The 14,386-nt window shown below is 43.5% G+C and overlaps 1 protein-coding gene across 1 annotated transcript; it reads left to right on the plus strand.

The window, feature by feature from the left end:
• Nucleotides 1–1,478: 1,478 nt before the first annotated feature.
• IL17D (interleukin 17D) lies at nucleotides 1,479–14,369 on the plus strand. The gene is made up of 3 exons (XM_075083304.1): nucleotides 1,479–1,788; nucleotides 1,933–2,222; nucleotides 11,865–14,369. The coding sequence occupies exons 1-3, from the start codon at nucleotides 1,774–1,776 to the stop codon at nucleotides 12,178–12,180; spliced, it is 621 nt and encodes a 206-aa protein (XP_074939405.1). The 5' UTR covers nucleotides 1,479–1,773; the 3' UTR covers nucleotides 12,181–14,369.
• The last annotated feature ends 17 nt before the right edge of the window (nucleotides 14,370–14,386 follow it).

Below are 14,386 nucleotides of genomic sequence, written 5' to 3' on the forward strand. Positions count from 1 at the left end.
ACATCCTCATGCTAGTCAGAAAGCATTGAGAAAAGATACTGATTTGTCACAGGAAGAGTAATATAAAGACATCTCTCACGATAAATATTATCCATGTTGCCACACATACCACTTGGTGCTGAAGTAACACTAGGCCAGGTCCAGCATGGGGCTCAGTGGGTTGGACTGGACTGGGCTAAATGGACAGATGCCTTGCCGCAGTCTGTCACTGGAGCATATGACTGCAAAGGAGAGTTTTGAATTCAGTTTGAAAGAAGTCCTTCCTCAGAGTCGAAACCTGATTCAAATCCCATACAGGTCAAGGTTAAGGTACTGCTCATGAGAGCATAAGGTACCAAAACCACTAAAAATCACACCTTGACTCAACTCAATTGCTTTTTAGAACCCATTAAATCAAGTCATTTAATCACGTTATGAATGCTGGGTCATTCTGTTTCAATTCCACTATAGTCTGTGAAGCTGATGTCTTGTATTTCAGTGGTACCATGCTGGGGTTTCACAGTCCTTGTATGACTTATGAACTTATTATCCCTTATTCCTGATAAGTATTTAACTATCTTTATACCAAATGCCTCAATAGACATGCAGGGCTTAATCACAGTGCACCAAATATTTGATTCAAGTGGCAAGTTCTAAAGGCTGTTTTTTATCGCAAAATATTTCAGTGGACCACATCTTTTATGACCCAGAGTACTACAGATGCTCATTTTTCTGGGTTTGAATAGACTGCATTATGTGCCTGTTAACAGTGAACGTAAACCAGCACAGAATGATGGAGAAGCCATGAGAGGTGAGACTCACCTCCATCTCATTTAGATATGTACAATGCAAGTTTCTCACCTTGGAAGTAGGTTTCTTTTTAGACAGCAGAGAGTGACGTTGTAGTGGTGTCTGCTGTAGACCACCTCAGCAGGAAGAACGAGTGGATGAGGCCTTCTACAAACAGCTTGAAGCAGCCTTGTCTTCACCATCCTCATGTGGGACTTAAACCGCTCCAGTGTCTGCTGTAGGATCTACACATCAGGGCTGTTTCTGGAGAAACAAACCAGAGGTGCTGCCTGGAGCCAGGCACATTGGAGACCCAAACCCCTAGAAGGGACAGTACCAATTGCTCCAAAGTGACTGAAAGAGTCCGGGCTGCAGTGATGCCCTCCTCTGCTGCAGTTACATAGCCAGAGTTGCGCTGTATTCAGCCACAAATCCCCACTTTTTTTCTCATTAGCCTTGACACCTTGGCTCGTACCGGGCCAAAACCATCCTGGCTCTGCCTCAATGTCGTGCCCCGGCCCAGTGAGTCCCACTTGAGGCCCAGGGTAGAGCCCAGCTCATCCCCGTGCCGCGGAGGCTGTGGAAGGGAGCGCTCCCCTCCGGACAGAGCAGAGGAGGGGACGCGGCGCCCGCAGCGCGCGGGGGACCCTCACGGCCCCCCCAGCCTCCAGGGAGAGCTGGCCGTGTCACCCCGCGGGGCTGCTGCGACCGGCCCCGGGGCAGGACAGCGGCCGGCGGCGGACCAAGCCCGCCCGTGCCTGCGGGGCTGTCCCCGGTGGCCGGGGGCAGCGGGGCAGGACGGCGGGGACGCGCCGAGCGCAGCTCCCGGCGGTAAGCGCTCGCCTCCTCCGTGAGCGCCTAAAATGTTCCTGGCATGCGAGGCCAGGGGAGATGCAGTGAGAAGCGGGGCACTTTTCCAACAGCTCCTCCGCCGAGAGAGCCAGTGGCACGGCGCGGCTCCGCAGCCCGCCGCTCTCCTCGGCTTCCTCGAGCAGCCCGACCGCCATGCAGCGAGGCAGGGTAAGGGGGTGCCGGCCGGGGACCGGGCAGGGCAGCCCAGGGGAAGCACCCCCACCGCCGGGCCGGGGTCTCCGGGGCGCGGCGGGTGCGGAGCTGGGGGGGGTGCGCCCGGTCCCAGTCCCGCTGACGGCGCCGTCGTTGCAGGTGCTGGCGGCGCTGCTGTGCGCCGCGCTGCTCCCGCTCCGCTCGGAGGCCGTCAAGGCGCCCAAGCGGCCGGCGCGGACCCGGACCTGCGGCGAGCGGCCCGAGGAGCTGCTGGAGCAGCTGTACGGGCGGCTGGCGGCGGGCATGCTCAGCGCTTTCCACCACACCCTGCAGCCGGAGCCGCCGGGCCGCCACCACAACGCCAGCTGCCCGGCCGGGGGCCGGCCGGCCGCCGACAAGAGGTTCCGGCTCCCCGTCAACCTGCGCAGCGCTTCGCCGTGGGCCTACAGGTGACTCCGGGGCACCGGGGGGAGCGGGGGGGCTTCAGCCGCGTGGAGGGGTGAAACGGTGCCGGGACGAAGGGAGCCGGTTCCGCTGTGTGGGTCCCCCCTGTGTCAGACCCGCTATGGGGCTTCACCGCCTTTCCCGCGCAGAGCACTGAGGCGCCGGTCCTAAGGGGTGTCGGTCGCACCGAGCAGCAGCCTGACGGAAGGGTGTTAAAGTAAACGTCCAAATAGACAGACATAAGGTAAATACGTAAAAACAATTTGTGTGAGGAGTATGTCTAATGAGCAGAGGGAGGAATGAAAAATGAGTGAGGTAGAGCAAGCTTTGAGATGGAGCTTACGCACACACACCTGCCTGGGAGCACAGACCACCCCTCAAAAAGTCACTTCAGCATATCGTTGTATGTGAAGTTCACTGAGAGAACCCTCAGCAAAGGACCATCACCAAGAAAGCCTCTCCTGACTCTGTACCATCTCCAAAGGGGCTCAGATGCTTTCCCTGAGGTGTGACTCCAGACACTGTGCTGGTTTCTAAAATATATCAGAATACAGTGTGTGTTCTTACACAAGCAAAGCTGATTCTTCACAGACTGTGCTACAAACACTCCCAGGGGCTTGCTGTCCAGTTTGCTGTAGGAGTGTATGCAAGGAATGCAATTTTCTACATCTATATTTCCAGCCTACACTTCGCAAACCCCCTCCCCTGAAGTGGAACAGGGGCTGACAGTCTACTTTTAAGGGGGCAGAAAAATAACTAAATAAAGTCTGTTGTTAGGTTAACACACAAAACAAGGGTCTGCACTTCTGTAGGGAACTCTGGAAAAGCTTGGAGACCACTGATCTAGTACACTAAACCCTGTATGTGATCACATTCTTGCTATCAAGTCTGAGTTTTGTCTGAGTAAGACTGACAGAATTGGGCGCTCTGTTTTCAGCTTTCTGTAAAGACACTACAGACAACAGGAAGCTAAAACATGTACAAACTTAGAAGAAACTGACTCTCTTGCTACTTTCGGTACATTATCTTTTGTATATACCTTGATGCAGTTACTGTGTATTCAGCAAACTTAAATATCTCCTTGTTAGTGATCTCCAATAAACATTTATTTTGTGGCATGGTTTTTGCCCACTTTTAGTTTAAGAAGTAATCCGACTGAGAGAGAAATGGTTTATTTGCTCAATAAGCCTTTCATAAACAAGTATTTTTAGAAATAGTATTTTTAGTAATACATTTTCTGTAAGCAGACTGAGGATTTTTTAAGCTACCTAAGCATGAAAAAAGCAAGTATGATGAACAGAACACCTACCATTAGGCTCAAGTGTTTTTTACATTGGCTTTGCCAAATCCTAGTGCTAGCAAAAATTGGTCTTCTGGTCTGACAACAGTGCTTCCATGCTCACATCTTGTTGGTCAGGTATTTATTTTCAGTTGGAGCTCTGTATAGGCTTATTTCTTAACAGAGAACTAGCTGCTTTTTGGGGCCTGGCTTACAAAATGTTTATTAAGAAACTGTAAATCCACTGTACTTTTCATCAAAATGTTTTCAAACAGACCATTAACCATTCACATACAAGTAACTTGATGACATCTCCAAGCTAGAAATGTAAAAAGATAGTGGGGAAAAAAAAGTATTACACCATTAAAAGCAAAATCTAAAATTATATTTAGGGGAAAAATTGTTTCTCTAGGGTGCAGAGGCCTGAGTACACTGTCTAGTTAACAAATCTAATTTACAGATTTATCAGTAGCATTTTTGCGGTATCATTAGTGTGCAATGAGACAGCAACACGCATTGCAAGATATGTAATAAAAGTGTAAAATGCAAAATTGCTCATTATGAACAGTAATGTGCATTTGCTATTACAACCTGCTATTTCATAGATTTTTGAAGCCAGATTTTGAAGCATTGTGAAGATCTGGTCTGATCTGTGGTGTTCACCTGGCTACCCTGGAAGCAAGCTCCCAAATACCATTAGAGCTGCTGCATATCTTTAAAAGGGACGTGCAACTCTCCGTTGAAGATTGCAAGTAATGGCACGTTACGTCTTGTCAGTGGTTAACCAATTTTGCTTATACAATCCCAACAATTTCTTCTCCGTGGCTGGGGTGTTAATCTGAAAAACTGCATACAGCTCTCTAATACAGAACTTTCTTGACAAGCCTACTCACATTTAAGTCTTTTAATCTTTCCACATAAATTTTTGCTCCCCTTCACTCATTCATTGCTGTCTTCTGGATCGCCTACTGAATCATCAGCTCAGAAATTTATTCACTGTAGGCAGCCCTCTCTTGTACACCCTGATAGAACACCCCTCAAAGCATGAATTTGACTATTTGAAACTTGCATCAAGATGCCTGCCCCAATTCAGTGTGTCTCACAGACATCCTGCTCTCCAACTTCGTTTCTGTCCCTAAAGAGTTACAGTGCAATTGATTTCTGCTCTATGCATAAAGGGTCTTTTTTCTTTTTGACCTGCATTTTACTGTCTGAGATACCTCATGCTGTTTCTCTGTCTTCACTGGTGTTGCAGCAGTTCCCATTGTTACCATCTGCAGATTTCATTAACATACTGTTTATGCTCCCTATTCCAGGTCATTAATAATAAAGATATTAAGTCTGGCTCTACTTGCCTTCCCCTGTGTATCTCCCTAGGCACCTGTTCCCAGCTGTTTAACACTGCTTCTTGAGTCACTCACATGACTGTTCAGTCCAAGTCAGTTGAAATTTTTTCATATCGGCATTTGTGAGAAAGAATTAAATATCTCAGAGATTTGTGTATAACGTTCACCCTAATGCATCGCATGTATCAAAGTTTGTAATTCTATTTAAGTGTGGAAGAATTAGGTTTGATTGACTCAAAGCTCAGATAATTCTTGTGTGGCTTATTTCGTTGTCTCTGTTCCGTTCTCACTATTTATTTTCTATTACTTGGTCTTTAATTTGGTTATACAAAATCAAGACTTACATCATTTTGGCTTGCTACAACCCAGAGATACAGGAGTTGCACATGGATTGCACCACAGATCCATATGGTCCACGATCCTGCTGCTGGCAGCAACCAACAGTTGGTATTTGAGGCAAAAGTTAGAGGAAAAATATTAGTTCATCTGCCCGATACTGAAATTCCATCCCGCTGGCCACAGGAGATCAGTATATAAGTCAGAGCACAAAGTTTAATCACCCAAATCGCTCTTCACCCTGCAGAGCTATAAAGAGCCAGCAGAGTTCCCTGAAGTCAGTTGAGTGGAATGAAATCTTGACCACACTGGATTTGCTCAGCATTTCAGGAAGTTGGTCTGAGAATTAGCCAGATTTTTTAAAAAATAGAGCCAGCGGCAGAAGATCGGCAGTGGAATCATCAGGCTGACTGTGTGCCAATTTGTGACATCCATCCAGGAGTTGCTTGTCCTTTTTAGTATTATTATTACACGGACAGTCAATGAAATCCAGAAAGCGTGGTTGTACAAGGAGGTAATGGCAAAGCCCGTGGTCCTTGGCTATTGCTATGGGTCACAACTGCCTCATAAGAATTAATGATACAGGTTGTCTTACCAGCTATGGATCCCTGCCAACAGCACAGGGTGGGTGTTGCTTGTTAAAATTTAGGGAAGCCGTAAGCATGGTGAATCTTTACCAATGCCAGCTCAGCTTGAGGGATGCACACGCAACTTGCTCATGGACAAGCGCCATTATAAAAGGGATTAATTTTAAATGTGTGCCTAAACGTCTGCAGGCTCTGATCATAAAGCTCAGAGTAATGGTTGAAAAACCTGATCCCACTGAAGTCAACAGTGCGTTTACAGGTAGTGTTGATTTGGGATTCCCTTCATGGTGCTGCACAACACAGATGCCGTTTATTAATCAGCTGTATACATCAGCTTTATTTTTATTCTCTGTTGTCTTAAGGTTGTAATAGCATTCATAGCTAGTTTGTAGGAATACAAAGGCTTCTGCAGACACACTTCTGCATAAATTTAGCAAAAAATTCTTTATGTGTATTCAAGAAGTTATTCCTGTTTCTGAATTTCCAAATCTCATGGCGTCTGTCTCTGTGGCCTAATCCTGCTTTTACTAAGGGTTCATTTCCAGAGACTTAACTTTTATTGTCAGTGTTGATCTGATCATGAAATCCCGTATTAGTTAGTCCCTCTCTCAAACATTGCCCAGCTTGTTTTTAATGCTTTTCAAAAACCAGTTTGTTTATAAACATCCTTGGTTTAGTGCTCACCTACATAAAATCTTAATAAAAGTAATACAGGAAAGGGCATTTTTTACTGGTAAAAGCCAAGCTTGTCTGCAGTGCTTTTGAAAAAAGTCATACAAGAGGGCTTTCCTTTAAATAATACTCCAGTGATTTCCAAGAACCTTATCCAAGACATCTTCCAGGATTTAACATTAACATGTGGCACAGACAAGGGAAAGAATACAAGGGGATACAGAACTGCATCCTTTTTATTTGAGTACATGTTCGTACAACTCTTCAGAAAATCACTGTTAGCACTAGGCTATTTTATACAAGTACTGTACTTACTACCCGTATATAAAACAAACTAAATACAATGTGAACAAAAGAACACCTGCTATAAAGAAATAAATGTCTTGCCAAGAGGGGGAAAAGTTGTTAGCTCTTAATCCTGTAAGTATTTCAGAGAGCAAAGTAAAAGGATGATGATGTGCTTATTAGACTTCTGATAACATCCAGCTGTTAGCCTAGTGGTAACAGTGATTTTCTGAAGAGTCAGCTGTATCTGCATGCCCCAACACAGCATCTGACCAACTGGATTTAGAAGCTTGGAAACTATGAAAGTGATAATATTATTAAAAGTACTACACGTGAAAGTTTTACTTCCGACAGAAACTTTTCTCTTGAGTTTCCAGGCTTAGTACCTAAACGGCAGGAAGTTTGTTTTTCACTGGGAGCTCTCAAAACACTCGTAGGGTCATAAGGAAAAGCAGCCTAGAACTAGTCACACTTCATTAGCAGTTCCAGTTCAATACAAACCTGCTTCTTGTTCCAGCAGATTGAAACATAGCAGCCCAGCATAGCTCACTGCTCCTGTCATTTGTAAATCAGAAGCACTGGCTAGGCAGAGTTAGCCTTACGTACCAGTAAACTGAGTTCACAGGACAAGGGCAACCAACCCCCATCGAAATGACTGGGCTGTCTAGTTCACAGCAGTGGCCAAAGCAAATGACACAAGGATGCAGGGGAAGCTTGGGTGCCAGTGGAAAGTTGCATTTCTCTGGTTCTCCACCACTCTTCCCAGCTGCTTCTGTTGTGTCCACCCCAGTTAGGTGCATTTTTCACTACTTACAGGAAAAAGTTAATGGCAACTTGGAGTATGTGTTTTAGGAAGTTAATTATCCTGATCAATAGTGTTTGCCCTGTTCTAGGAGAAGACATAAAAACATGCCTTGTAGTGCTTGGAGTAATGGAGATACATCAAGTACAGCAGCAGAGGCTGTGGTCATTACATGCACAGAGTGATTATGTTCAATACAAGGAAAACAGAGGGAGGAGCAGGTCACACAGCTGCATTTATACATCAAGGTTACTGGTATTTGTTAGCAGGTCAGACCCAAATCAGGCTGGGATGCCTAGGAAGATGAAAATGAGGCTTTAGTTATATGGCCTTTCTTATTGAGCTGAAGATGCAGAACCTTGGATATGGCACCATAGATTAGTGACATTTGAGTTCAGTGTTTATTTTCAGGAGGCATTACCGAGAGTCTTCAGCCTTAAAAGTTCTGCTCTGGATGCAAAACCACATCTATATATTGGATCCATCTTTGGGTTTGTATCCTCTCTAATTCCTTCCAATTCTCACATGATGGAGTAGAGGTATCTCCAGCAAACTTAACAATACAATAGATTTTTTTCTACAGAAAGTAGAGACCACGGTATCCTTCCAAAAATCCCCCTCATTTATACCTGACTTTTGCCACATGGGAATTTGGAGGGGAAGCTTGTTGTAGACCACGATTCCAGCGACAGTGTTCTTTTGTTATTAGTCAAAACTTTTATTTGCGTCCAGAAGCATGTTCCTGATTTCCAGCAACATCATAATCCAGGTGCTAGAGATAATACAGTAGAGGAAATACCAATGACTTGACATACGGTGTGTTTTAACAATCCACCACTGAAATTATTCACACTTGAGTTTGAAATGGGAATGTCTCATGGGAAAAAAACCTGTATTCCACTTTCTTCTCTTCTGCTGGCTACCAGACATTTTATTTCACATTGGTGTGAGATCCTGTAACATGAGGGTATTTCCTGGGGAAAGTAAGCAAGTATAAATGGGACAGAGAAGCTTTGCAAAAAATATCCGCGACATTACAGATGTCTGGCTGTGAGAGAACTGGTCATATTTTTCTGTAAAACAGCCCTTAATAAGACGAAGAATCCAGATTATATGGCCACTGGAAAAAAAAAGTCTGTTCTTTGATGACAGAATAATCAAATTTTTGTTTGGCTGAAGCTGTGATTCTAGATTTGTTTTAACCTGATAAACCGGTGATACCTCTGAAAATGGCAGCTTCCTTCAGCTGCTTGTTCACGCTGGCTTGTTTCTGTAGGGCTCTGTGTATATGTGGCAAGATAGCTGAAGGGCCAAAAATCCAGCTTTTGATGAAGTTACTTTTCAGTTGGATGAATTCCCAGATCTAATCCTGTGACCAGAAGAATATCAGCATCAACCCAGGGGTGGAGGCCAGGGGGAGAGCCAGGCTGCCTGTTTTGGCAAGTGCAGATTTTGTTGACAAGGAGTGACTGCAATCACAGCTCGAGGCAGACTTATGCTGCCCCTTCCACAGCTGAAACCTCATCTCAGAGATCACCTGAAAAGGTAAAAGGCAAATGCTTTGATATACAAGGAAGTGGTACAAAGCCTGGGAAGCACCACACAGGAATCACTTTAAATCTATTGCAGTTTTCAAAATCACTTATTTTGAAACTGCTGTGGGAAGGGGGGCATTGTATACTCAGTAGTTTGTATTATCGCATAACCAATTATATTGATGACAGGTATTTAATGGATTCATTTTTGTTATGTAACTGTCCCACTTCATCTGTGGTGATCCTGTCCTGACCCCAAAATAGAGGATGGCTTAAAACCCAGTGCAAGAAGTTTTAATGTTTTTGCAGCACTTCACAGTAAACGTTACAGGCTTGAACATTCTCTCTCGTATCAAATCTTTGACTGTTACTCAGTATTTTAGCCTCAGCTACTGTAATTTCCTGGGCAAACATGGGAAATTATTTATATAGTTTGCAAGAAAAAAAATGCTCTGCTTCACTGTTAGGAAAACTTACCAAGTGATGAGGTCGTGAAATACTGCAAACAGAGCCTCTGGGTAGGCTGGGGACTGCCTCTGAAGGTTTTTAAGAACAGGCTGGACAAACATGGGCAAATACATCTGAGTTTGTGTGATGGAAGCATTTGGACTAGGTGACCTCCCAACGTGTCTTCATGCGCTCTGCATGCCAGTTACAGCCTGTAGGATAGTTCGGCTGTGCACCTTGGGTAGGTCTAACCTCCTACTGTGTGAAAGTAGGAGCAGCAGGAAAGGGCAGAAAAGGGTTTTCTGTTAGCTGACAGGTGGGTAAGTGCTTCTGGTAACATTCTCAGGGTCAGCATCCTCCCCAAATGGGGACGGGCTCTGCGGGATAAGCACCACGAGGCTGGTGGTGCTTCTGGGCTGAACGCTTCTCCAGCCAAAGAGCTGTCATATCTCTCCAGTGGGACAGTGCAACCATTGCTGAAGCAGGGCTAGTTTTGTAACTGAGAGCAGAAGGCAATCTGGAGTAAGGTTACCAGGTACAAAGAGGACAGCTGGCATACAAGATAAAAATATTTTAAAATCCTCTTTTTCTGGAGGTGCAAACATCTTTTCTAGAATAATGACACGCTTGTAATAATGTACAAGTTACCTCCATGCCCAGCAATTACTTCCACTATATGCAGGAAAAGCGGGTAAAGAACAAAGCAACAAACAGATCACCACCACAATATGCAGCATGGCTACACACTCCAGTACATGTACTCTGCTGTGTACTTAGTCTTCTATATCAAAAAAACCAAGCAGATTTTATCAGCTTCTCCTCCCTTTGCTAAAAACAATGGCTGTAGGTCAGCCAGGTTCTGTATGACTTGAGACCATAGTATCACATCGTTGTTTCTGTATCCAGCAACATCCAGAGAGGAATGCTGAAACCTGGGCTTCGTTGGTCCAAGCTGTGCTTCGTCCAAGCTGTACTTCCGTTACAAGCTTTCCAGTTCCTGCTAATCAGGAATTTCCAGAGACAGGGCATTAACAAGCAAAAAGAAAGGGTCAAACAACACACTCTTAAGACAACAAATACCTTACTCCTGAAGCTTTGGGGCAATGCTTTACTTCAAACTATAGCAGGAGAGGGCAGAAAAACCATTAACTTTGCAGTTCATCTCAGTGTGGACATACTAGTGTTACTCTCCTCTGGTTAGAGGAAGAGACAGTGGAGGTGAATTACAGAAAGAAATACAGCGTTCTGCTTTCAAGAGGAAGGCACCTTTATACCCTCAAGTATAGTAGGGAGCAAAAACTATTGCAGAAATAACAGTACAATTTAATTCTATTTAAATCATAACATTTTAAAACATCATGTAGCTTCAACAGTAATAAAGGTAACAAGGGTTTGTACCAGTTTTTGAAGAACTCAAGGCAGATCAAATGTTTGGAAATGCAAGTGTCCTATTCAATGCTCTATTTACGCATTCAGTCCAAAATGCAAAACTTATTCTGCTTAAACCCCTGAATCTCACATTTTAGAAAGCCAGTCACTTCGTACTTCAGTGTGCACTGTAGGACCTGATCAGTTCTAGAAGTTGTTCTTGTTTTTTCTTTACACTGTACAAGAAGGCAGACAGCAACAGCTACAGCTCTTTTTCCTGTGTCATGGTTTAACCCCAGCCAACAGCTAAGCACCATGCAGCCGCTCACTCACCCTTCCCCCCCTCACAGTGGGATGGGGAAGAGAATTGGAAGGGCAGAAGTGAGAAAACTCACGGGTTGAGATAAGAACAGTTTACTAATTGAAATATAATAACAACAACAACAACGATGACGATGATGATGATTGATGATGATAATGTAGTGAAAAGGAAAACAATAGACAAAAAAAGAAGAGAGGAACAAAACTCAGGAAAAACAAGTGATGCAGCTGATCAACACCCACCAACCAATGCCCAGCCATTCCTGAGCAGCAATCGCTGCCACTCCCGGCCAACTCCCCACAGTTTATATACTGAGCATGACGTCACATGGTATGGAATATGCCTTTGGCCAGTTTGGGTCAGCTGTCCTGGCTGTGCCCTCTCCCAGCTTCTTGTGCACCTTGCAGAGCATGGGAGGCTGGAAAAGTCCTTGACTAGTGTAAGCACTACTTTGCAACAACAAGCCTCATACTAAATCCAAAACACAGCACTGTACCAGCTACTAGGAAGAGAATTAACTCTATCCCAGACGAAACCAGAACACCTGGCAAAGAAAACAAAAACATCATATAAATGTTTACAGTCAAATGACATTATAATGACATTTCCAGATGAATATATCTATTTTTAGAGATACTAATGAATCTTTATTATTTCCTTCCCTATAGAATTTCCTATGATCCCACACGATATCCTAAATACATTCCTGAAGCGTACTGTCTGTGCAAAGGCTGCCTCATGGGGATCTTTGGTGAGGAGAATTTTCACTTCCGCAGCACCCCCGTGTACATGCCAACAGTCATCCTCCGTCGCACATCGTCGTGTGCTGGGGGCCGTTACGTCTACACAGAAGATTACGTCACTATCCCAGTAGGCTGCACTTGTGTACCTGAGCAAGAAAAAGAGGCCGAAAGTGTAAATTCCAGCATAGATAAGCAGGAAGTAAAGTTGCTGGTAAGCCAGAACAAGCCGTCGTCAGAATGAAGAATATATAGAGTCGTGTTACATTATTGGCTTCACATCATCATTTCACCATTTCAGGAAACTGCATCACAGGAGCAAACATATTGACATACCCTCTTTTTCTACTTACAGTTATTTCAGTTGTAAGATGGAAAGTTATGTCCAGTCACTTGGTGTTCATCACTTAGAGATGACAATTCATATTAAGAACTTCTTTAGTTCATGTAAGTATTTGTTGCAAATTCTAAAGTGGCTTTTTTTAATCTTAGAGCAGAACATTTATCCTTGCTTATTCATGGTAAATTTTAGAATATGATGCAACTGTAAGAAAGACATGCTAGCTATTACTATAGCAGACTACTGGTTGTAGATAATTCTAAGGAATCTTTTATACTCTACTTTAAAATACTCATATAAAAATCGCCTAGCTGCCATATATGTGCCAGATCAGCAGTTAGAAGGACAATTTCTCAGGCTGGAAGAGCCTTCCTTTATACTGCATAGCTCAACTCCAAGCAGTGTTCTTGGCTGTTACATCTTTGGCTAGTTATACACTACAGCAAGGAAACCTGTGCTGAGTTTGAGCCATTCATGAAACACTATTCTATGAGTTTGCTGTTTTTAAACTTGCTAAATTGCTAAGGGTGCAAAAGTGTTGAGAAAAACATGCTAGAATATTTTAAAACTGCAGTGGACTTTTCTGATGTGGACTAAGTCTAATTACACAGAAAATATCCATTAGAAAAAACACAGTTTGGGTCCCAAGAACTCTGTATTAGATTTCATTAATCATTAACCACTTAACTGTTTCTTGTAACAAAACTGTATTCTGTACAGTTGAAAGGCTAAAACCTTTTTCATGTTAAGAGAAGAGATTCCCCACTAAAAAAAAGAGCGGAGGATAGGTTTCATCTCAGGTACACTGCAGATGAGTGAACAGGCTAGATCCTAGCTTCTAAATGCCACAGTGGTCATTGAGGTGAGTCCCAGCCCATTCAAACTTGTTAAAGCCAACCGATTTATACAATTAGTGTTACTCATTTTTCCCTATGCTACACATAACAGACAATCACCTGCAACAGATGCTAGTCTGCAGAAGGACAGTCTTCCAACTTTGCAGTTTACAGGAACTTGATGGCAGGCCCTAAACAGAAACCCTTGATACATAAAAACTTGCACTTCCAGAACAAGAGACTGAAGTAAGAGACTAGATAAGAGTCTAGTCAATGAGAATCAGGAATAACCAGACATACCTGGCATGACCGTAACGCCACAATCACCAAAGCTGATAGATCTCTGAATGCACAGCAGAGAATATCTTTTACAGTTGAAGGATCATGACTGCAATAGCATTACAAAAAAAGAATAAACACCATATGCAGCCATGTATTTGCTACATGAAGAACCTCAAAATTGAGCTTAATTCATAGCAGAGAAAGTCCCTATGGTACATGAGCACAGGCTTCTCTGGAGTGTTGTTGAATGAAGAATGGAAACAGAATTAACAAGGTAAATAGAGAATGAAAAATCATGACAGCTCCTTGTCTTGGTGCATAATTATTGACTGTGCTCTTTATGGCTCAGTCTAGTATAACAGTATTTTTATAGTGCAATCTGTATAGCTTCTTACAAAGCCTAAAACAACTTTAAGAACTTCAGAAACCAATAAAAGATTACCATCACAATGACAGATTGAATTTTATAACCGCATTTCTTGTGCAGATGCTTTTCCACAATTCTGTGTGTTTTCTGCTCTGTGTTTCCTCAAATTGTGATGCTTCTGTCTCAAGGGGATTCTCAAAGGAGGGTTCAAAGGTCATAAAGTGTTTATACTACTCAGAGAACAGCTAATTGCCTAGCTGCTGCCAGCAATTAAAGGTAGTTACCTGTTCCCTGGAGAATGTAAATACTTGTAGCAATAACAGCCACTTTTCCTTCCCCCTAATGTGGAAGAACTTCTCACCCTCTGAGAAGAGGAAAATGTAATCAAAGACAGAGGGACTTGAAAGGGAAGCAGACCCAGAAAACTGGAGAAACACTGCATTAGATGATGCTTCAGCAGTCTAAGATCTTACGGTTTCACTATTAAATTGTGCGGGTTTTTTTTCTCCACACACACTTCAGACAGGGTCAAGTTGTACCTTCAGCTTCCACAGCATAGAAAGCAAAGTCTTCACATTAAAAGGTAATAAAAAACACCCCCCCACCACAAAAAAAAAAAAAAAGT

This window comes from Phalacrocorax aristotelis, chromosome 1, assembly GCF_949628215.1.
Source record: "Phalacrocorax aristotelis chromosome 1, bGulAri2.1, whole genome shotgun sequence".
NCBI classification, from domain to species: Eukaryota; Metazoa; Chordata; class Aves; order Suliformes; family Phalacrocoracidae; genus Phalacrocorax; species Phalacrocorax aristotelis.